Below are 23,411 nucleotides of genomic sequence, written 5' to 3' on the forward strand. Positions count from 1 at the left end.
ACAAAACAAAAACACTAATTCGAAACACACTCCTCTATGTTTACAGAAGCATTATGTACAATCGCCAAGATATAGAAGCAACCTAAGTGTCCATCAACACTTAGAATAAACGGATAAAGACAATGTGGTATATACATATATAATGGAATGCTACTCAGCCATAAAAAAAAGAATGAAATTTTGCCATTTGCAACAACGTGGATGGACTGGTGAAATAAATTAAAGAAAGACAAATACTGTGTGATATCACTTACATGTGGAATCTAAAAAATACAACTAGTAAATATAACCACAAAGAAACAGACTCACAGACATAAAGAACAAATTAGTGGTTACCAGTGGGAAGAAGGAAGGGGAGGGGGCAATATAGGGGTAAGTAAGAGGTACAAACTATTTAAAAGAACCACACACACACACATACACACACACAGAGAATTAACACCAATTCTAAACAATCTTTTCCATAAAATAGAAGGGGAGGAAATAAGTGACAGTTCATTTTATGAAACTAATATTACCCTGATACCAAAACCAGACAATGAGAATACCAAAAAAAAAAAACCCCCAAAAACTACAAAATATCCTTTAGGAACAGAGACACAAAAATCCTTAACAATATAGTACTAAGATTCAGCAATATATAAAAAGAATTACACAGCATGACCAAATGGAGTTTATTCCAAGGATGCAACTGGTTCAAAATTCAAAAACTAGTCAATGTAATCTACCATATTTAACTGGTTAAAGAAAAATCACATGATCATATCAACAGAGGCTGAAAAGGCATTTGACAAAATCCAATATCAGATCATGGTAAAAGCTCTCAAAATAAAGGTTACTTCCTTAACTTGATAAACAGTACCTACAAAAACTCAACAGCTAACATTACCACTTAATTATTATTAAAGTTTCCCCTAAGATAGGAAAGTAGGATAAACAAAGCAAGTATGTCAGCTCTCACCCCTCTTATTCAACACAGTGTTGGAACACACAGTAAGGCAACAAAAGGAAATAAGAGGCATACATATTGGAAATGAAAAAAGAAAACTGTCCCTATTTGCAGATGACAATAATAATGTCTACACAGAAAAGCCTATGGACTCTAATGAAACAACTCCTAGAACTAATAAGTGAGCTCAGCAATGTCAGAATAGACAAACATCTAAAACTCAATTCTATATAGTAGCAGTGAACAGATACTGAAATATAATATATACTATTGCTCAAAAAAATCATATACTTAGGTATACATTCATCAAAACATGTACAGAATCTATGCTGAAAACCACACAGTGCTAATGAAAGAAATCAAAGATCTAAATAAACTGAGAGACATACTATGTTCATGGATGGGAAGATTCAACATGGTAAAGATGTCAATTCTCTTCAAAATTATATAGAGGGGGCTTCCTTCCCTGGTGGCGCAGTGGTTAAGAATCCACCTGCCAATGCAGGCAACACGGGTTCGAGCCCTAGTCCGGGAAGATCCCACATGCCACAGAGCAACTAAGCCCGTGTGCCACACTACTGAGCCTGCGCGCCGAGAGCCCATGCTCCGCAACACAAGAAGCCACCGCAATGAGAAGCCTGTGCACTGCAACAAAGAGTAGCCCACACTCACCACAACTAGAAAAAAGCCTGCACGCACCAACAAAGACCCAACGCAGCCAAAAATAAAATACATTAAAACAAAATGATATAGAGGTTTAACATAATCCCTATTAAAATTTCTGCAAGATTTTTGGTAAATATAGACAGGATTATTCAAAAATTTATATGGAAAAGCAAATTAGAAAAACTAAATGCTCTTTTGATAAGAGGAACCAGTCTACCCAATTTCAGGACTTACTCTATAGCTACAGTAACCAAGACTACATAGTATTGGCTGGGGGGACAGACACAACGATCAAATAAAGAACCCAGGGAATTTCCTGGCAGTCCAGTGGTTAGGGCTCTGCGCTTCCACTGCAGTGGGGCATGGGTGCAATCCCTGGTCAGAGAACTAAGATCCCATAAGCCGTGCAGCATGGCCACAAATAAAAAAAAAAAAAAGAATAACGAACCCAGAAATCGACCAACACAAATATGCTCAACTAAACTTTGACAAAAGTATAAAAACAATTCAGGAGAGGAAAGACAGACTTTTCAACAAAAGGTCCCAGAACAACTGGACATCCATAGGCAAAAAAAATAAACCTTGACCTAAGTGCCATACCTTATATAAAAATTAACTCAAAATGGAACACCAACTTAAGTGTAAAACATAAAGCTATACATTTTTTGGGGAAAAAAACCTTTGGGATGTGAAGCTCAGCAAAGAGTTCTTAACACCCAAAGCACAATCCATAAAAGAAAAAAACTGATCAATTGCATTTCATCAAAATTTAAAACTTTTGCTCTGTTAAAGACTGTTCAGAGTCTGTTCTGAATCTTGACTGTATCAATATGTCAATATCCTAGGGCTTCCCTGGTGGTGCAGTGGTTGGGAAACTGCCTGCCAATGCAGGGGACACGGGTTCAAGCCCTGGTCCGGGAGGATCCCACATACCGCAGAGCAGCTGGGCCTGTGCGCCACAACTGCTGAGCCTGCGCTCTAGAGCCCGTGAGCCACAACTACTGAGCCCATGAGCCACAACTACTGAGCCTGTGTGCCACAACTGCTGAGGCCCGCGTGCCTGGAGCCCGTGCTCCACAATGAGAGAGGTCACTGCAATAAGAGGCCCAGGCACCATGACAAGCAGTGGCCCCCGCTTGCCACAACTGGAGAGGGCCCGCGTGCAGCAATGGGGACCCAACACAGCCAAAAATAAATAAAATTTAAAAAAAACCAAAATATCCTGGATGTAGTATTGTGTTACAGTTTTGTCAGAGGTTACCACTGGAGGAAACTGGGTAAAGGGTACATGGAATCTCTATTATTTCTTACAACTGCTTGTGAAGCTATAATTATCTCAGAGTAAATTAAATTAAAACACACACCTGTATATGTTTTAATTACAACAGATTCTACAGGCATGTGAAGAGATCATGAACAAATATATACAGTGCCAGGTAGTGACAGATGCTATGAAGAAGAATAAAGCAGGGTAGGGGGACCGAGGATAGAAAGAGAATAATGATGTTAGAGAGAGGTCACAGGCTGTACTTGGTAAAACATTATCATGAAACTGACACTAACAGAGTGAACAACGAATTTCAGGTTATAAGCAAAAACTTCAAAAGCAGAAATGAAAAATCAACCAAATGTCCTTCACAGCATTCTCTCTCCATTCTAATCTAACATGCACCATACACATATTTTAAGCAATCAGTTTATAATATGGTACTCTTTTTTCAGATATTTTACATAGTTCTTCATCATTTATGATATCAACTCCACTTCAGTGAAACATTCAACCAATGTTTTCCAAGATGGCTGCCATCATCTTTTTTTATGGTTGGGAGACTGAAATACAGTGAATGTACGAAACTCAACTGCCTAGTTAATACCTGACATGCCAGAAATGAGGATGTCTTAAGCATACTGTTTACAACCCTATCATATTAGTCATCACATTCTGCCTTGTATTCAAATTGTTTTCACTAGACTCCCTCCCATCACTGAAACTGTAAAGTACGATGGAGGGAACCTATAAACAAGCCTTCTATATATGAAGAAAGCCGGTAGCACTGACTTTTGTTCTACTAGTATACAAATTAACGTTAAATAATTACCATCCTACAGAATCTGGAGGTAATGGCATACTTCTGTACATAAAGTAGAATGGAACAACCTACCTTGAATTTCTCCCTGAGGATCTTTGTAATACCACTTCTGCATTGCTTCATGCATCAATGGAATTGAGACTCCCTTAGCTCTGTGCTCTTGCAGTTTTGATGCCAGTCTCTCATCATCTAGTGCACTGTCTTGTAGATAAGCCACCATCTTCTCAGCTTGCTAAGGGAAAAATTAAAAAATGAATTGTGGAAACAAATGATGCTAAATTAATACCTGTACATATAAAAATTGTCTGCCTTTTTTGGACTACCTGATCTGTGAGAGGCATTGTACAAATAACGCAGCAGGCAACAATTTAATTCGTCCAACATGCCATGAAATAGGTACTATCCCCATTTTACAGAGGGGGAAACTAAGGCTCAGAGGGTGTCAAGTCCTGCTCAAGGTCTCAAAATTATTGAGCAAACCCAAATGAGACTGAAACACAAGCTGGTATGGATCAAAGCCCAAGCTTCTAATCAACACACTTTAAGAGTGCCATTTAGACAAATAAACAATCCTAAGTTATACAAACTAAACCTATAAAAAACATGAGCATTAACAGATCAAAAGGTTCAATTAAAACAATTACAAATAAAATCTTTTACAAGTTTTACTAAGACACTGTTCCCTTTCTTCCTTTCTTCAACATTTCCTGCCACCAACCACTCCACCCTGAAGAAAAAAGAATTTCTTTTGTAGAAAGCAAGTTATCATTTACTTTACATATAAACAATAGTATATAAAATCTTAGGGAACTCTAGAGACATGAATACGATGGTAATATCCTGAGAGTTTAACTATTTTCCCTGTTACACTTCAGGCAAAAAATAGAAGACACAGTGCCTATCCACAGCTGCCTTGTATTCGCCATTTTTGGCATTCCATTAATTTCCAAAAAGAAAAAAGAAAAGCAAACAGCTAAGGGCAACCTCAGAAGAGCAAAAAATAACCTGATATAATGACTCTACACAGCAGAAACTTAAAAGCATTAAATGATCTGAAAGACAATTACTCATAAAAATAAATACTAGACATAAAAACAACATTTTCAGTACACAAAACCTAGTGCACAAAAATTCCATTTCTGAATATTCATTTAATGCTTTTCAATGTTTATGGCAGTTCGAGAGGGAAAAAAAAAGGATTACGTGATTTGTACCTGCTCCAAATGTTTGAGACCCTCTTCATCATCTGGCTCTGTGGAAACACTGCCCATACCAGGAGCACCTACGACCGGTGTTTCAACTGGACGGAGGGCAGGACTAGGATTGGGAACAGGAGGTGGAAGGATGAGAAGAGGAGAGGCTGTATCTGAAGGAATCTGTGACAGGGGCTGCTGGACACCAGGAACCATTTCTAGAGGAAAAAAATGTAGACAGATAAAAATCCTTTAAAATATAGAGACTCTTATGAAAAATAACTATCAAGTCGGGCAGCTTACTAAATGGGCTCAACAGATACGTGAACCGTGTCATGAACACTGCTGCTACTTCTTATGGAGAAGTGTAGTATTTTTCCCTAGAATGACAGAAGTACCTGCATAGGATGACAACAAATAAGATTAAAAGGTATCCAGAAAGGCCTTTTACAGTGCCAACCTGTATCACTAGAGCATCTACCCAATAGTTATAGGTCTACCTCCTGAAAACAAACAGAATCAGTCCAATCCCTTCCTTACATCATGTCTCTGAATAGGAAAGACAATTTAAACAGCACTGCAAATCTCCTCGAAGATGCCACATCTCAGCATAAAACCCTTTGTTAAAAATATCTGCAATTATTTTGACTAAGTACCTATTTCAAGTTATTATTAACATAATTCAATGCAACACCTTTTGTAGGATAACAAAAAGCTCTCGGAGTCTACCCATACAGTGCAGGAGGTTCTCTGCAATAAGAATAAAGACTGCAAAAGAGGTTGTGTCTTGCTTCCTATTTCTAACCTCTCAGCATGCAGGTTCTTAAGAAGGAAAGGGGGATGGAAGTAATTAGATACAGTTGCAGTTTCCCCTTTGAAACCTTGTTTGTTCAATTACAGATAGCTTCTGCAAATTCCTGTTCCTCTCACTCTATCCTTTCTTTGCCAAACTTAACAGGACAGCCTATACAACCTGTCTCTACCTCACCACCAACCACACGCTACAACGTGACTTGCACTCCCAAGCCCCCAGAAAAGCTTCTCTCCCAAAGATAAGCAGTGACCCAAAGTCCCCAAATCCAACAGCTCCTCCTAGTCCCCGTCACCTAGCCTTAGTCTGACATTATCTTCCCAATTCTAAACTGGAACATTCTCCTTCCTTCATTTTCCTGCACTCTATTCTTGCCTCTGAAGATTTTTCTCTGGCTTCTCTACCTACCCTCTGAAAGTAGGAAATATCCATGTTCTATTCTCAGTCCAATTTGTCTCACCCCTAACAAGTGTAATCTTTTAAATTTTCATTCTCTCTGGCCCTAAACTCTTCCCATTGAGCTACAGTCCCCTCACTCAGAAATGCTCTCTGGCCATCGCTATCTAATTTCTCATCAACACCTCAGACTCAATGTTCATAACTGAATTTGTTCTCTCCTCTCCCAAATGTGCTCCTCAACTTCCACTCTTTTTCTGCTAAGGATACCATAATCCTCTCAGGCACCTCACTCATCTTTGACTCTTCCGTCTTCTTTGCCCTGATATACAACAGTAACCATGTCCTGCCAATTTCTACTTTGAAATCTCATCTGCCACTACCTCCCTTTACAAGTGCACTGCCTACACCACAGTGACTGCTCAGGGCACCAACAGGTCACAGAGCAGCCCATCTGTCATCACAACCTACCCTACACAGAGAGCTGTCAAGTATATGTTCCAACCGTGTTTCCCACCAGCCTCCTTTTCACACCTCATAATTCATGTAAATAAAAACAGGAGCTGATTCCCTGCCCATACCTGGATCAGTCCTACTTCCTCACTGTAGCTTTCACTGCTACCTAGTACTGGAATGCCCTCTCCTAATTCATCCAGCTACACCTACCTCCAAATTCTACTTACTATTCCAAGACAAGCTCAAAGACACCTGATTCCTGAAGCATTCCAGGAGTCTGCCAATCATAAATTCCTATCATTACTTTTCGTCCTAGGTTACTGATATACACATGCTTTATTTCCCCCAGAGACTATAAATCCAGAATTTCCATCTTTAATGCCACCTATGCAGCTTTCCCAAAATATACATGTCTAGACCCCACCCTAAAATCTCCTGGAGTAAGGCCCCAGGCATGTACATTTAACAGTATGAACCACAAGTAATTTGGGGCGGGGGTGGGGGGACACATCATAATTGAAAAATGAAAGAGGTCTCAAAACATACAAGTCCCATGGTGCCTTGTATATACAGTAGAGATTCAAATACTTGAATTCATTCATTCAGCTTTATGATAGACATAAAAAACTGAAAAACAAAAAATCCTTGGTTCAAGCTATCAAAATAGTATTTATTGGGCAAAAAAGAGAATAAACAGATCTTTATAATATTGTATTGCTATGTTAGAAACAGTGCTGGTTGTTTAAGAAGAAAGAGAAGACACCTAACCAACTTGGGAACTTGGGGTGGGAGAGTTTTAGGCACAGAGAAAAGCATATGCTAAGGCACAAAGGCAAGAGAACAAGGCACATTTCAGGACCTAACAGGCTGTGAAGCTGGTGAATAGAGTACAAAGTAGAGAGAGATGGTGCTGAAACTGTACAGAGGGAGGCAGATGCCAGGTCATGCAAGGTCTCTTAGGCCATGTTAAAGGGGGTGAATTTTTATGATGAATAAATCAATTCACCTTTCAATATCAGGCATTATACTGTCATTTTATGTCCAAGAAGAAACATGGGAATGAACATTAATATTACCTACTAAGGTATATGAGCAACTTAAAATCAATATAATGACATTGGAGAAGGAGATACACTTTAAGCTTATTCTCCAGTAAAGGTGATGGACTTGCACAGATTCATCTTGGCCTCTTTCGAAACAATGGCATTCTGGTGTGTCATCTGGATGCACATATAGCCATTACATAAAAGGAATCTGATATGGGAATCAAACTACCACAGAGGATCCCAAACTCAGTTTGTTTGACTGATACCAGGGTGGCTATATCATAGCACCCTAGGAAATGATACTTCTGCTTCTAACTCTGTTTTGATGAATTCTGAGATAGATACACAGGGGAAGCAGTGTTTGAGAAGGTTTACTGGTAAAATAATCTATTCCAATAATTTACCACTAGAAGCAGTTCAGAGAGGCATAAACAGAAGCCTCTCTTATCGGTGATCACTGGCCCCAGCAAAATCCAAGTTTGTCTTGTTGCCTCTCATAAATACATACCGTCCCCCCTGCTGGGTACTTTGGTTGATAGACTATTTTCTGTCCGACTCTCTTCTTCAGCTTTTTCCATTTGCTCAGTTTTGGGTTCCTCTTTCCTCTCAAACTGTGGTGCCTCCTGAGGCTGATGGTCTGAAGGAGTGCCTGGTCTAGCAGATGAGGTGGAGGTTTGGGGGGTTTCCTCACTAGCTTCTGTAACATGACATAATCTTAAATTAACAACTTAGGAAACTTTTAGTTTGATTTTTTTTTTTTTTTTAAAGTGAAGGACAAAAATGAGCCTTACCAACTCCTACTCTGTCTGTCTTTTCTCCTTCCTTCTTATTTGTCTTATCGGGTTCTTTGGCTTCTTCATTATGGCTACCTTCAGAGTCAGAGCATTCCTCCCCTTCTTCTACAGGCCGGAAGTCCATCTCCTGCTCTTCTGGGATAGGCTCTTTCTGTACTTTCTGTAGCAAGAAAATTAAGCCAAAGATTAACAGCATATTTGGATTTGGAAGAAGGTCAGTACCTGTCATAATATTTGAAACAAATTTCTTACCTTTAGAGACAGGAATGCTCCAGATGAGTCAAATGTGCCCATTTCTTCTTCAGCATCCTCTAAGCACCATTCAGGCAAGCTATCCCTGTCATCATCTATGCTTCCACTGCCAGAGCGCACCCTTCGGTAACCCCGTTCATCATCCCGATCTCGAAAGTCAAACTCAAACCTTCGCCGTCGTTCCATGTGTTCCCGCCAGCCTGCAGAACGAGGGCCATCTGGGATGAAGAGGAGGACACAAACCTTAGAAAAGTTTTACGACAGTATTTGAGAAAGAAAACCATAGATAGGAAACAAAGGAGAAAACTACAACTGACGGCAAATTCAAATGGATCAATCTACTAAAGAGAAAATAAGGCAAATGAAACGAAGCTCAAAGCTCAGTATTATATATGATACGCCATCACTAAGTGACAACAGTAGTTATCATTAACTACTGAGTCACACAACATACTCTAAAGCTTTTAAAGATAAATTTAAAACAAATCACTTTTAAAACACAGTTCTCTGCAAAGTACATACTTTTAATAAGCTCTAGATATCTGACTGAAATGCTGCTAGGCCACTCACGTGGCCCACTCCTAGCCCAGACTTACGGCACTGGATATCTTTCCATACTGAGGTCCATGCCTTCCCTTTGGCAAGTCTTAAAGCATTTTCTTTCTTCTGATGAAAATATCATTCTTTATGGATAAGACCAGCTCCCTTGATAATATATAATAATATCCAGGATACTATGATATTATGTCAATTCATAATATCAAACTCATCATGTCCACTTAACAGCGCTAGGATCCCATTTGTAATTCTGATTCCCAAAAAAAGTCATGGAATTATAGCACTGACATGTCATATTTGGCCCACTATCCTAGTTTTATAGTTTAAGAAGCAAAACCTCTGACAGCAGAAGTAACGTGCATAATGAAAAGTAGAACTAGAATCCAATTCTGCATCCTCTACTGCTTTTTCCACAATAACATGCTTACTCTCCTTTTCCTTTTCTCTCATCTCTTAACTCTCCCTAGGGAGTTTTAATTTAACACCCCCAGGGACATTCCTAAATCCACCCTTGCATATTATGTAGCACATCTACTTTCCAACAAAAAACGAATGCCTAAGACCAAAAGCTACAAGTTAAGGTATTTTCTCTCTCTAAAAAAAAGGGGGGGGGGTGGTTCTTGTTAAAATCTGACAAACCTGAGCCTAAGAGAGTCTTAAGAGGAGACACATGTCTTAACCTGTATCTTTGCTTTCTCTGTGGGAGACAGCAAAAGAAATGAGGTCACAGTTAAATGTTACTATACTACTGAGGCCCAATTTGCTAAAACCAGCAATCCGAAGGGCAAAATGTTAAAACACCAAATACAGGTAGCATCTTATAAGCCACTTACAAAAGGTAAGAAAACATTATTCTCCCACTTCCCACACTTTACTTACAACAACAAAACACAATTTACTATCTTCTATGAAAATGAAGGAATTTTATACCCAGACTGCCTAAATGTTAACCTAGAGTCATTATCCCAAAGAAGTACTCATGATCAAAAGCTGAATTCCAGAGTACTCTGTCTGCTACTCTCACTTCTAAGTATGCACTGTGATAGAAATCTATCCTTCTAGGCATGTGGCTCATTCTTCTCTCTTAACTAAGTTTCCTAAGTTCACCTCCCAGAGTGGGTGCTTAGCTGTCCTTAATGCTCCCAACTCCATACATATCCAACTGTGAGCCATACTTTAATAAAACTATATACCATAATATTTTTGTTGTCATAAATAGTTAATAAAATTTTATTCACGAAACTAAATTTAGCAGATAAGGCACATCTCTAGTTTATTAAGACTGAGACCACTGCTTTATAGACCTTGTATCAGAACTAAAGTTTGATACTATTTTCATAAGTCAAAATCATGATATTTAAAATTTTAATCAAAGCCTAATAAAGGATTAACTAAAATGTTAAGGGTAACTGATAACAACTGATATAATCAGACTTATTTTTAATATGCTGGGTTGAAAAAGTAGATGGTATTTTTTTAATGCCTATTTACAGTGTTTTTTCAGCCCCCATGCATCTTTATGTCCCCCAAACTGTCTTTTTAAAATATATGGATAAAAATTTTGGAAAATTGTCAAGTTGATGACAAAACTGACATGAAAAGTCAAATACTGGAAAGAAAGATTTAGAAAAGATGGGGAAAAAAAAAAAGGACTACTATATATATCCAAAATCTAAGCTCTTGGGTGAGGAGGGTAAGTGGTAGAATATAACACTAAAGTTTTACTTTTAACTCGCTTTAACAGAATCAACATCAGACGTTTGGGCTCAGAAACACTGTTCATCTTCCAAAACATTCACCTTGTTTGTTTTTGATCAGCTGGAATTTTTCTTCTTGCTCAGCCCAGATCCCGTCCATTGTTTCAGTGAATGCTTGTTAGGAACATAGTCTACAAACCCTTCTGCTTACAGGCAAGCTCAGCACAAAATGCCGTGATGCCTTGAAGAGAACTATAACAGACGGTTGCCCATGACACAGACTGATGAGAACTGCCTAAATAACTGTGATGCAAACAATGCCCACTAACAACAGAAAACTCACCCAAGAGGCAGCCAATGAGGAGTTGGGGTAAAAGCATTATAACTCTATCCAAAGATTAACTTCACTAAGTTTCCACCTACCCAGAGCGCCACAAAGCACCCTGAATGCCTGTTATAATGTTAACTCAGACGGAGACTAATGGTTTGTTAATAACTTAATTTTAAAAAATAAATAAAAAGTTTACATTATTATTATAACTTCCTCTATTAAAGTAAGCTTCCTTGGCATATAGGCAATAGATAAAACAATGTTACGCATGTGAAATTCAAAAGACATGTACACACTCTTTGTATGCTTCAGTTCTGCATGACCCCAAGATTTAAACTACAGTGGCATCTGATGATCATGAGGCATAGAATCAACACTTGGGTAGGGAACGTTCTTTGACACAAAGCACCAGTGTCTTCAATTACCAACATATCTAATGTCGGGGAAGAACAGTTTGAAGCATTCTTAAGAGTCAAACAGAAGAACTTATAAAACCACTAATCACGACTATTCTCTCTCCTTTTTCTAAAGTTAGAGGGACAAAAGAATAAACTTGTGATTATGTTTTTGACCTGGGTTTAAAGTTTATTCTTCAAATGAGCAGAAATCACATTTTTAGGACAAAAAGAGAAAAAAAGAATAAATCCTCTCTTATGCAGGAAAAAAACTCACTTCAGGGGGAGCCCATATTCCTAAGTAAGCATATAATTATCACCTAAGAAAAACGCACACTGAAAAAAGATTCAAAAATTTAGGAAAACTGAATGAAACCCTCTCTCATTTTTGCAGTTAAGGGCAGGTGCTTCCCATTAAACCACACTGCCCCAGAAAAATAAAAGTGACTTTAATCAATTAAATAGCTGTGGGGAATATTTTACGTTAAAAATTTTTGTGGGAGCAAGACTGAGTGTGACAACATAAACATGACCCCTCTTGTTTTTCTTTGCTGGTTTATGTTTTCCACTTTATCCCTAACAATTCCCACCAAATCCTCACTATTTCGGCCCCTGTGTGCTTTTACTCAGCAGAATTCTTACCAGGACTGTGAGGTCGCCACCTCTCTCCATCCCTCCTTGATCCAGCTAGTCGCCAACCTCCATCTTCATCTTCTCCATTCTGTTCCTCTCTAAAAATACGCCAATTTTCACTTTCTGATCGTATAAATTCATGCTTTCTTCCCACTGATGTTGGCCCACCTTCCTCAAAATTCGGTCTCCCTGTAAAGAAAATGAGTCAACATAAGCCTCAGCCAGCAAGGATTCTGAACAGACTTGATTGCTCAAATCAAGCTTTTCTGCAAAGGTGTCCATTTCAACGTTCAGGCAGTATAAATAACCGTGGATATATGTGTATATTATTAGACACATTTCTCAAAGCTGAATGTTCTAAGACTGGGAAATTATTTTTTTAAACAAAATAATATGCGCATTTTTTAAAAGGCCATGAAATGAAAACTGAATCAACCTTCCCGCTACACAAGAGCCTCCCAGAGTCTTGCTCCCCAGAAGTAACCACCATCAACAGTTTCTTATAAAGCCTTCCAAACACTGACCATGGCTATACTTATGCATATATATACAGATCTCTCATTCACACTCACATAGCACTACCCTCAGGCTGTTATATATGTTGTTTTGTACCCTCGCTGTTTTCACTTGGCAGTCCTTCCTTACCAGCATATACTTCTTTTTTTCCGTTTTTAAGTCATACAATATTTTTAACTACATGATTTACTAAATCAACTTAATTTATTTAATCAACTTCTACTGGTGATTCTGTCCAAATAGGATATCTGTAAACTTCAACCTCTCTTTTATTCCAAAACAGACTGTAAGCTCAAAACCAGAGTGTGGAGGCACTCTACTTTTCCTTTACTCTAGCACCTAGTACACTACAGGCGTACAACAAATTGCTCTGGAACAGAATTCAAAGCTAAGCTATATCTAACCTGATGCAACTCAAGAGCTACATTAACAGTGAAAGAGAGCCTGTTATGCCAAGTAAACTAAACTGGTTTCAAAGGACAAGATAATTCTGAACTGTGCAAATTCTTCAGTCACCATACCACATGTGCTGCCACTTACAATTCACAACAAATTACCCAAAATCTCACATTAAAGTATGTAGCTGAATATCCAAAACATACATTGATACCTTCAGTTTATAACAATAAAATATACAAATTCTCACAGTAACAACCTCAATTCTTTTCATTAAACCATATTAAAAGTAAAAAAAAATTGTACATTTGAAAATGAGGAAATTCTAATTTCTGGTCATCCTCTTATATTCAATTTCACATGTATTAAGATTCCATATCCTGTTCACCCAAACAGTTATTAGGTTGTTACAAGATATTATTCTATTACAGAATAATCTTGGAATGGGGGGGTACAATTATTTGCTGGGCAAAATACCCTTATTATGACAGGCAGCCTCTAAGACAGCCCTCAACAATCCCTGACTTCTGGCCTCTGTGTAATTCCCTCACCTTAAGTGTGGGCTGGCTTGCTCCTAACAGAATCCAGCAGAAGTGATGAGATGTCACTTCTGATACTAAGTTAAAAACTTCCATCTTGGACGCTCTCTCTGAGGGAATCCAGCGGCCCTGTTGTGAGGCAGCCCTGTGGAGAAGCCCACATGGCAAAGAACTGAGGCTTGCCAACAGCCTCGTGAGTGAGCTTGGAAGCGGATCCAACCCCAGATGAGCCCTGAGATGACTGCAGCCTCATGAGAGACACAGGCCAGAACCACCTAGCTTAGGCTGCTCCATCCTGGCCCACAGAAACTGAGAAAATAAATGTTTGCTGCTTTCGGCCACTAAGTTTTGGGGTAACTTGTTACATGGCCACAGTTAATAAAAACACTCACTTAACTGATTTAATCTTCATAACAATACTCAGTATTAGAAATTATTTTTCCCATTTTACAGCTGAGAATATTGAGGCTCAAAAAGACAACCCAGGAGAATTGTCCAAAATCACACACCACTATTTACATGACACAGGATTCAAATCTTAACCTTCTGACTCATTTAACAAATATTTACTGCATATTGCACTAAGTGCCAAGTTTTATGAATTCAAGTATAGATATATTCCATGTCTGCCCTTGGGTTAGAAGGGTCAGAAGACATTCCAGGTTCTCTTGCTCAGAATAAGAAGGGATGAGACATTTTACAAAGCCCACATCCATTATATGACTTGATGAAAAATACAGCTATACTCACAGAAGAAAAATTTAAAACAAAGAAATCCCTAATGCATATAAATTGATAAGTGATGGCAAATGACTTTTAACATATGTAAATCATTCAGTCACAAGCAATATGTGCCAGGCATATTGAGAATACAATCACCTGATGGATGAGCTGGTCAAAACACTGATTTTCATCTACTTTTTTTTTTTTTAATTTTATTTTTTTTCATCTACTTTTACACTACGTCTTTGAGAAGTAATGAATGTACCAAAATAAGCAAAGGAAACCCATTAATGGCAAAATGCTTAACGCATCAAAAACTGGTCATTACAGTTTTTTCTAACAGATGATAAGATGCAAAAAATTAAAGATATTAAAAATAAAAATACCAGTAATTCCTCAACCATAGAAATAGAACTCTACATATCTGTGGTTAGTTTTTACATAACATCTTTAAAATGTAGTTTCAATCAGTGTACCCACTATTTTGTAATCTAAATAGCAAATAATTCTCTGTGATTATACATCTTACTGATAATATAAATGGATACACAGCAGGTATACCTTGCAGCTGTTGCACTATCTAGTAGATTATTCCCCAGTGGACATTTGCATCGTAACTAACTTTTTGAGAACTAGATAACAAGGAAGAAATATCTGTGTGCATATGTGTTTTGTTTTTCTGAACTACTACTTCTGAAAAAAAACTTCAAAGAGTAAAATTACTAGGTCAAATGACAGACTTCATACGTTGGCATACCTTTCTCTCCTCCTCAAAAAAAGGGTAGGTAAGACCACCAGACCATTTTAGATTACCAAAACTAAGTGCTGCTAGCCTTTTGAAGCTTTTCTACTTTAATGGTTGTAAAATGGTATACTAATGTGGCTCGAATATGAATTTTTCACATCAAAGATTTTTCAGATTGTTTGCTGACTTTATTTCCCTTTATGTGAATAATTTGTCTGCATTGTTTTCTAAACTAGCAGCTTCTATAACCTTCATAACTGTCAAGTCCTACGTATACTTTTCATATTGGTACCTAGGAATAAGAAAAATATAAAGGACAGGATAGGGTAAAATAGGGAAACTAAAGGAAGAAAAAAATCTTGCTTTTCTGCTTACTGCAATCTCATAATTCTCAACCTGTTGGAAAATCTGTACCTCATAAAGTTTAAATGACTATTTATGCCATTCTTTGTTCCAAAAAGGATTTGTGACAGAAATTTTGAAGATATAGAGGAGCACAGTACTAAAGAAAGAATGAAGATCGTGGAGTCATAGACCTGATTTTAAATTGTCTCCAATTCTGATCTGTACACCTTGACTAAAGATCCCATTCCTAATATGAAAGAGGGTGTGTGTGTGTGTGTGTGTGTGTGTGTGTGTGTGTGTGTGTGTGTGTGTGTGTGTGTGTGTGTGTGTGTGTGTGTGTGTGTGTGTGTGTGTGTGTGTGTGTGTGTGTATTACTGAGGTAGCCATCTGAATTTACACAAACACTAGCCAATTCCAGTTCAAAAATTCTATAACAAAGGAGTTCAGATCTTGTTACCAAGTGCTTGTTTCTACAAAATAATTCCTAAAAACTGCCATATATTTCTTGATATATCAAATGTTGCATAACGAATAACTGAAACAGAAAGATCTGGGTGACAACTTCTCCAGTAAACCAAGGAAAACCAGAATAATGTAATTCTGACATGCCAAACATATCCCACATGTAAGTGCAAGGTAAAGAAAGTTTTGCGTTCAGGCATCATTGTCATTTTCATAAGAGAAGGATGAAAAGGATTCAAGAACTTTTAAATGTACCATACTCATCTCCTCCTCCTACCTTTAAGAAAACAGTATTGGACTTCCCTGGTGGTGCAGTGGTAAGAATCCGCCTGTCAATGCAGGGGACACGGGTTCGAGCCCTGGTCCAGGAAGACCCCACATGCCACAGAGCAACTAAGCCCGTGCACCACAACTACTGAGCCTGCGCTCTAGAGCTCATGAGCCACAACTACTGAAGTCCGCGCCTGGAGCCCGTGCTCCGCAACAAGAGAAGCCACTGCAATGAGAAGTCCGCGCACAGCAACAGAGTAGCACCAGCTCGCCACAAGAGAAAGCTCGCATGCAGCAACGAAGACCCAATGCAGCCAAAAATAAAAGAATGAATGAATGAAAACTTATTATTGAAGTATAACATTCATATCAAGAAGTACACAAATCATAAATGTACAATTCAGAGTTTTCACAAAGCAATATATATCCACCTAACTACTAAGATTTAAAAAAAAAATTTATCAGGACCTCTCAAAAGTCTTCATGTCCTCCCAATCGGCCCTTACCAAGGTAAACGCTATCCTGCCTTCTATCTCCAAAGATTAGTTTTGCCTATTTTTGACCTTTTTTATATAAATGGAATGTCAGTTTACGTCTGGCTTTTTTTTATTGAAGTATAGTTGTTTAATTAACAATGTTGTGTTAATTTCTGCTGTACATCAAAGTGATTCAGTTATACATACATACATACATACCCTTTTTTAAATATTCTTTTCCATTATGGTTTATCACAGAGTATTGAATATAGTTCTCTGTGTCGTACAGTAGGACCTATTGTTTACCCATTCTATATATAAAAGCTTACATCTGCTAATCCCAACCTCCCACTCCACCCCTCCCCCAACCCCCTCTCCCTTGGTAACCACAAGTCTGTTCTCTATGTCCATGATTCTGTTTCATAGAAAGGTTCATTTGTGTCATATTTTAGATTCCACATATAAGTGATATCATATGGTATTTGTCTCTTTCTTACTTCACTTAGTTCAATAATCTCTAGTTGCATCCGTGTTGCTGCAAATGGCATTATTTCATTCCTTTTTATGGCTGAGTAGTATTCCATTGTATATATGTACCATACCTTTTTTATCCATTCATCTGTTGCTTCCATGTCTTGCTATTGTGAACAGTGCTGCTATGAACACAGGGGTGCATGTATCTTTTTGAACTAGAGTTTTGTCTGGGTATATGCCCAGGAGTAGAATCGCTAGATCATATGATAATTCTATTTTTAGTCTTCTGAGGAACCTCCCTATTGTTTTCCATAGTGGCTGTACCAACTTACATTCCCACCAACAGTGTAGGAGGGTTTCCTTTTCTCATACATCCTCTCCAGCATTTGTTATTTGTAGAGATTTTTTTGGTTTTGTTTTTTTCTGGCGGCACCTCATGGTTAGCGGGATCTTAGTTCCCCAACCAGGGACTGAACCCAGGCCCTCAGCAGTGAACGCTGGGAATCCTAACCACTGGACCACCAGGGAATTCCCTGTTATTTGTACAGTATTTTTTTTCATAAATTTTATTTATTTTAGTTTTTTTATTTTTGGCTGTGTTAGGTCTTCGTTTCTGTGCAAGGGCTTTCTCTAGCTGTGGAGAGTGGGGGCCACTCTTCATCGTGGTGCGTGGGCCTCTCACTGTTGCGGCCTCTCTTGTTGCGGAGCACAGGCTCCAGACGCGCAGGCTCAGTAGTTGCGGCTCATGGGCCCAGTTGCCCCGCGGCATGTGGGATCTTCCCAGACCAGGTCTCGAACTCGTGTCCCCTTCATTGGCAGACAGATTCTCAATCACTGTGCCACCAGGGAAGCCCCTGTACAGTTTTTATTGATGGCCATTCTGACTGGTGTGAGGTGGTACCTCGTTGTAGTTTTGACTTGCATTTCTCTAATAATTAAGAGACATCAAGCATCTTTTCATGTACTATTGACCACTCATATTTCTTCTTTAGAGAAATGTCTATTTAGGTCTTCTGCCCATTTTTCAATTGAGTTGTTTGTTTTTTTGTTATTGAGTTGTATGAGCTGTTTGTGTATTTTGGAAATTAAGCCCTCGTCAGTCGCTTTGTTTGCAAATATTTTCTCCCATTCTGTAGTATGTGTGGCTTCTTCCATTGAACATTACGGGAAATTCATCCACGTTGTTACAGAGAACAGAAGCTTGTTCTTTTGCACTGTGGTATGGGATCTCATTGTATGAACAGACCACAATGTATTACTCTACTACTGATTTAGGTTGTTTCTAGTTTTTTGCTATTATAAACTGTGCTGCTATAAACATTCCTGGATGTGAAATTTGGTGAGCGTATGTTTCCAATTCTGTTGATATTTACCTAGGAGTGAAACTGCTGGGCCATAAGGTATATTCAACTTCAGTAAGTACTACCAAATATTTTCCCAGAGAAACAGTACTACTTTACCATTTTTTGTTTTGTTTGTTTACTCATACCTCTCGCACACATTAAGATGAGTGCTTTCTCCATGAACAAATACAGTTAAAGACATATGACTGAAAATAAAGAAGAGACTTAGACATAGCACCTGCCCTCCAGGTCCACAGTCGAGGGACACACATGTAAACAAATGACTTGATACATTACAGTTGACAAAATGCATTGATATATCTCATCCGATCCTCATAATAACCACAAGGGTTGAGTCAACCTTACCATCTTTTTTTTTTTTTTTTTTAAACATCCAAAGATTTTATTATGGGAAATGCCTGCATGAAAGGAAGGAGGGAAGAAGCCAGGGAAGGCTGGGAGAGCCATCAGACCAAGATGCAAGGCACGGTTAGATACCTGATAAAGATTTATTGAAGAAATTAGGAGCTTCTTTAAGAACTTTGAAGTCAGGGGTCAGAATGATAAAATTACATTCACATAACTTCTTACAAATAATAACATGAAAGAATTTTAGGGCAGAAAAAATCTTAGATATAAACTAATCCTGGGTAGTGACTGTGAGAACCAAGGACTTCACAGGGTCCCTGGGCTTCACTCTGTGCTGGGACCAGCCACTGGACTGGACTGGAGCAGGGAGCTCATTTACCTTCAACCTTACCATCTTTATTGTTCCTGTGAGGAAAGGGATACCTGTAGGGGGATCTCCCACGGTCACACAGCTGAGTAGTGACCAAATCAAAAATAGAACATAGATGTTCAAACTCCTAATCCAGAGTTTACTCACAAATTAAACCCATCAGAAGCAGCCAGAAATTCTACAAAAATAAAGTAGAAAAAGGAAGTTCCGGGATCTAATTCTAAGGGGCTCTAAAAAAGCAATAGACATATCATGCATAGACAAGCTTGGGGATAGAGACTGCCAAGATGTCTAAATGGAACTAAATTTGTTAAGCTTCCAGCAGATAAACGATAACAAAATGTGTACCCCTGAAAAAAATGTTAAGATCAACTTATTATATAACAATATAAAAATTTTACTCACAATTATTTTGAAGGGTAAAAAAATGACTTCAAGTACAATCTAATAGAGTATACATTTCCAATTACTACTAATATAACTTACAATATAAATTATACTGTATGCAAGAATTGCTCTAAAACATTAAAATAAATCCTTTATAACCTAAATGATTAGAGTAGATTTGTATGTATATAAATTTGGGTGGGGATTGAGGGTGCCAAAAAACTTTATAATGAGTTAACTCATTACAGGGTTAAAAAAATAAATATATTTGTGTATTATTGATACAACTTAAAATAAATGATAAAGTTGTTCATGGGCAACTCAGAAGATAATATCTAAAGCTCCTTTAATGTCTAAAAATTACATGACTCCAAAGTGACCAGGGCTAAAATGAACGAGGGATACCCACACCCACATGGCCTTTCTCAGCACTTAAAATCAAAGTCTTCCTCTTTCTGTAACATTAGCAATATGACAAAGTTGAGTAGCCAAATATTTTAGTTGACTTTTTAAAAAACCTTAACAGATTAATATGTAAACAAGATGATTTAAAGGTAAACATAACTAAATAATTTACAAATTAATGCCTGAACTAAATATTTCTAACCTATAGTCAACAAATGAGCTTGGGGCTATGAATCCTTAAACTAGAAGCACCTATCACGCTGGCATGCTTTTATCTTTTTTCAGGGAAAAGGGTCTAAGGTTTTTGCCAGGGTCTTAAAGGTGTCTCTGACCTCTAAAAGGTAAAGAAATATAAATTTAAAATATATTTTTTTTCTATTCAATATGGCAAACGCGGCAGTCTTATGAGCAAACTATACTACCTGTATAACACATTTTATATTCTTACATCAACAATCCCTCAAGATGTATAAAAGGTGCTAAAATACAACTGCACTACATATATAAATACTTTCCCCAACGGCAATAAATACTTGATTGTTTCTGCCTGAACGTATTGTCTAAATAGGACTCTTCTAAAAATAAAATTAAATTAAAATGCAGTATTGGTTTTAGTCTGGTGTAATTGAGTGGACTTCCTAAGGAGAAAGAGCAGTAAAAGGGCACCTGTGTGCATGTTTGACTTACAGCCAGAAATGGTGTTTATGGAAAACTTCAGATGGAGCAAAAAGGCACTCAGCCAACAAAATCTACAGCTGTGAAACTTGGAACTTAGAAGCGCCCAAACTCCAAAAGCAAAAGTGGAATTATGGGACAGACTTTGAAGCTTGTTTATGTGCAAATTTTTCTAGCAAGTAACTTTGTATTTCTCTATTCAGATATATATTCTCTGATTAACACTAAAAATATTTTCTAATACCAGAGAAAACAGTGAAAGGGAATCCCATCCAGGTATTGATATTTACTTTTCCCCCCAGTTGTAAACAAAACTCAGGGTAACTAGGATGGAGTAGTTTAAATTCTATATCCAGAGATTTGCAACTTTTCTCCCATCCTAACCCCTGAGGAGGTAACACATCTGCTCCACTGGTTAATATGGTCCCGAAAACACAGCAGCTCCTGGCTGGGAGAGACTGGAGGGGCTGCTGTATATCAGACTCTGAAAAAGCACCTCATGTGGTCTAAATATGCCCCATATTCCTATAACCTTTATGCTCAGTCATCTGCTGGTATATACCCAGACACTGCCTGAAATCTCGGGGGAAGGTGATCAGTAGTGGGCTTCAACGCAGAACTGGAAAGAGACTAGGCATCTTCTAAAGAAAGCTAACTACACTGTGTAAGAAAGAGCATTGGAGACCAGGGCTAAAGGTTAAAAATTGTGAGATTATGTATATACATAGGCAAGACACTGCACGCCAACTAAAGGTTTTGTTGTTTTCAGGTACCATGTGGTACAATTATGGATTATACTGGAGTGCTTTAGCCAGAAAGAAAAGTAAACAATTTAGGGATACAGAATTGAATTTAATAAAGAATAATGTGCCTGATTCTTGGCATCTTGTTTAATCATTATAATTTGGAATAAAAAATAAATCAATCAATGAACAGATATCTAGCAGCATGTATGTTCATTTATAGAAGAATGTTTTAGAGCCATCTCCAACTGAAATCATTAATTCTGTTTAGACGGGAGGGCCCATGTATTTTAGGGTGAAGTTGGTTTATCATCTGTGCCGATATCAGTTTCATCTCAGCTAACCGGGCAACTTCAAACAGAAATGAGTTTATGTGCTCCGGCTATTATAATGGGAGTGCTATGCTCCTAAGGAGACACTCTAGAACTGGTCTACGACATCCATTCAGTTAGCAATTAGGAATCACTGTTTAGAGACCACAGCAGACTTTCAAACTGTGAAATCCAGAAACCAGAATACTTCTTCACTTGAGACATTTCTTTCTTGACAATCATCTTGTAAATGATTTCTGTCTGAATGTATTATGGAAAGGGGCTTCTAATGTTGGTAAAATCCTTTACTATCTTGCTTACTATAATGTCTATTCAAGACACATGGCAGGTACACCTTCAGTACTGCTTTCTGAAAGGCAGTGTTACACTATATTTACTGTCTTCCCTCTTCCGCCCCCAATCAGTAAACTAGCAATTGATATAAAGTACAGTTCCTACCAGAACATGCAGGGAAGGTGCATCACATCACAAGTCTCTCCTTTATGCTTTTACCTTCTCTAGTTCTGAAGGTCAAAGTTTGCAGTGCTGTGTCTGAACTTGTATTGAAATGTTTGGCATTAATAAAAACAAAGAAGGAATTAATATATTTTTTAATTGTGGGGGGAGGAGAAGGAATCTACAAAGGCGGATTTCACTTTCTAAGCAGCATTATATTGGTCTAGATTAATAATTTTCCCAGCAGGCCTTCCATGATTTTACTATGAACAATCGCAGCCTTTGTATCTCAGATCCCCTTACATGTGACATTTGATCAAAGTTTTAAAATCAGCAGCTAATGGAGGTGGAGAAAAGTCCTGCTCAGTAAGGCATTATACAAAGCTATCCCACAGCTCATTTTGAGGTTGCTACACGCTGGATCACAGACGTTTTCCAGCTAGACATTATTTAGATGTTTAAGTTTCTGTACCCTGAACACTATATTTATTGCATGTCATCATACTTCTCCTCAGGGAAACATCCCCTAAACATCACTAAAGCATGATTTAAGAAAATTCTTCAGTTCTTTCACACAGGTGTGTTTTTTAGAGATAGGTGTAAGGAACCAAACAATTAAATGTTTTCTTATTCAAGGTTTCTGTACATAGCCTTAAAAAAATAAAATAAAAAAGTCTGCCTCCTTGCCCCCCAAAAAAAGATTTCAGGTAACTAAATTACCTCTATTACTAGTTCTAGAATTAGTGGTAGTCATTCTGATGAGATGGGATATGAAAAGAAAACTAGTAAAATCAATTCATTAATTTCTACCTAAAAGTCCTTATCCAAGGAAATATTCCCAAAAGAAATGGAGGAAAAAAAGATTAGTAAAGGAAATATCTCACACTTAAACATGCTATATAAGGAAAGACGGCTGAAAGGAAATCTTGCAGGGAATTTTATCCCTTTGAACTTGTAAATAAACTCTTAAGTGAGATTATGCAAACTCACTAAAAGACCGGTCCTGATTAGAGAGAAAAAATGCACCCCTTCTCCAAGTCAGTTCTGGAGGCTTTCTCCAGAGTTGTTAAGGTCTGTGATGGGTAAAGAAAGACCTCCTAACAAACCAGCATTCTTTTCCACAGGATCAGAGCTAACTG

General features: G+C 37.9%; 1 protein-coding gene across 1 annotated transcript in view; it reads right to left on the reverse strand.

Moving 5' to 3' along the window:
• GIGYF2 (GRB10 interacting GYF protein 2) overlaps positions 1-23,411 on the reverse strand; it is a 125,661-nt gene that overhangs the window by 43,116 nt on the left and 59,134 nt on the right. The window contains exons 9-14 of the mRNA XM_082658051.1: positions 12,277-12,456; positions 8,654-8,871; positions 8,399-8,561; positions 8,116-8,304; positions 4,920-5,116; positions 3,778-3,937 (exon numbers count right to left, since the gene is read on the reverse strand). Coding sequence (XP_082514177.1) covers positions 3,778-3,937; positions 4,920-5,116; positions 8,116-8,304; positions 8,399-8,561; positions 8,654-8,871; positions 12,277-12,456 — 1,107 coding nt within the window. The remainder of the gene's footprint in view (positions 1-3,777; positions 3,938-4,919; positions 5,117-8,115; positions 8,305-8,398; positions 8,562-8,653; positions 8,872-12,276; positions 12,457-23,411) is intronic.

Source organism: Grampus griseus, assembly GCF_964374135.1.
Source record: "Grampus griseus genome assembly, chromosome: 7".
Taxonomy (NCBI): domain Eukaryota; kingdom Metazoa; phylum Chordata; class Mammalia; order Artiodactyla; family Delphinidae; genus Grampus; species Grampus griseus.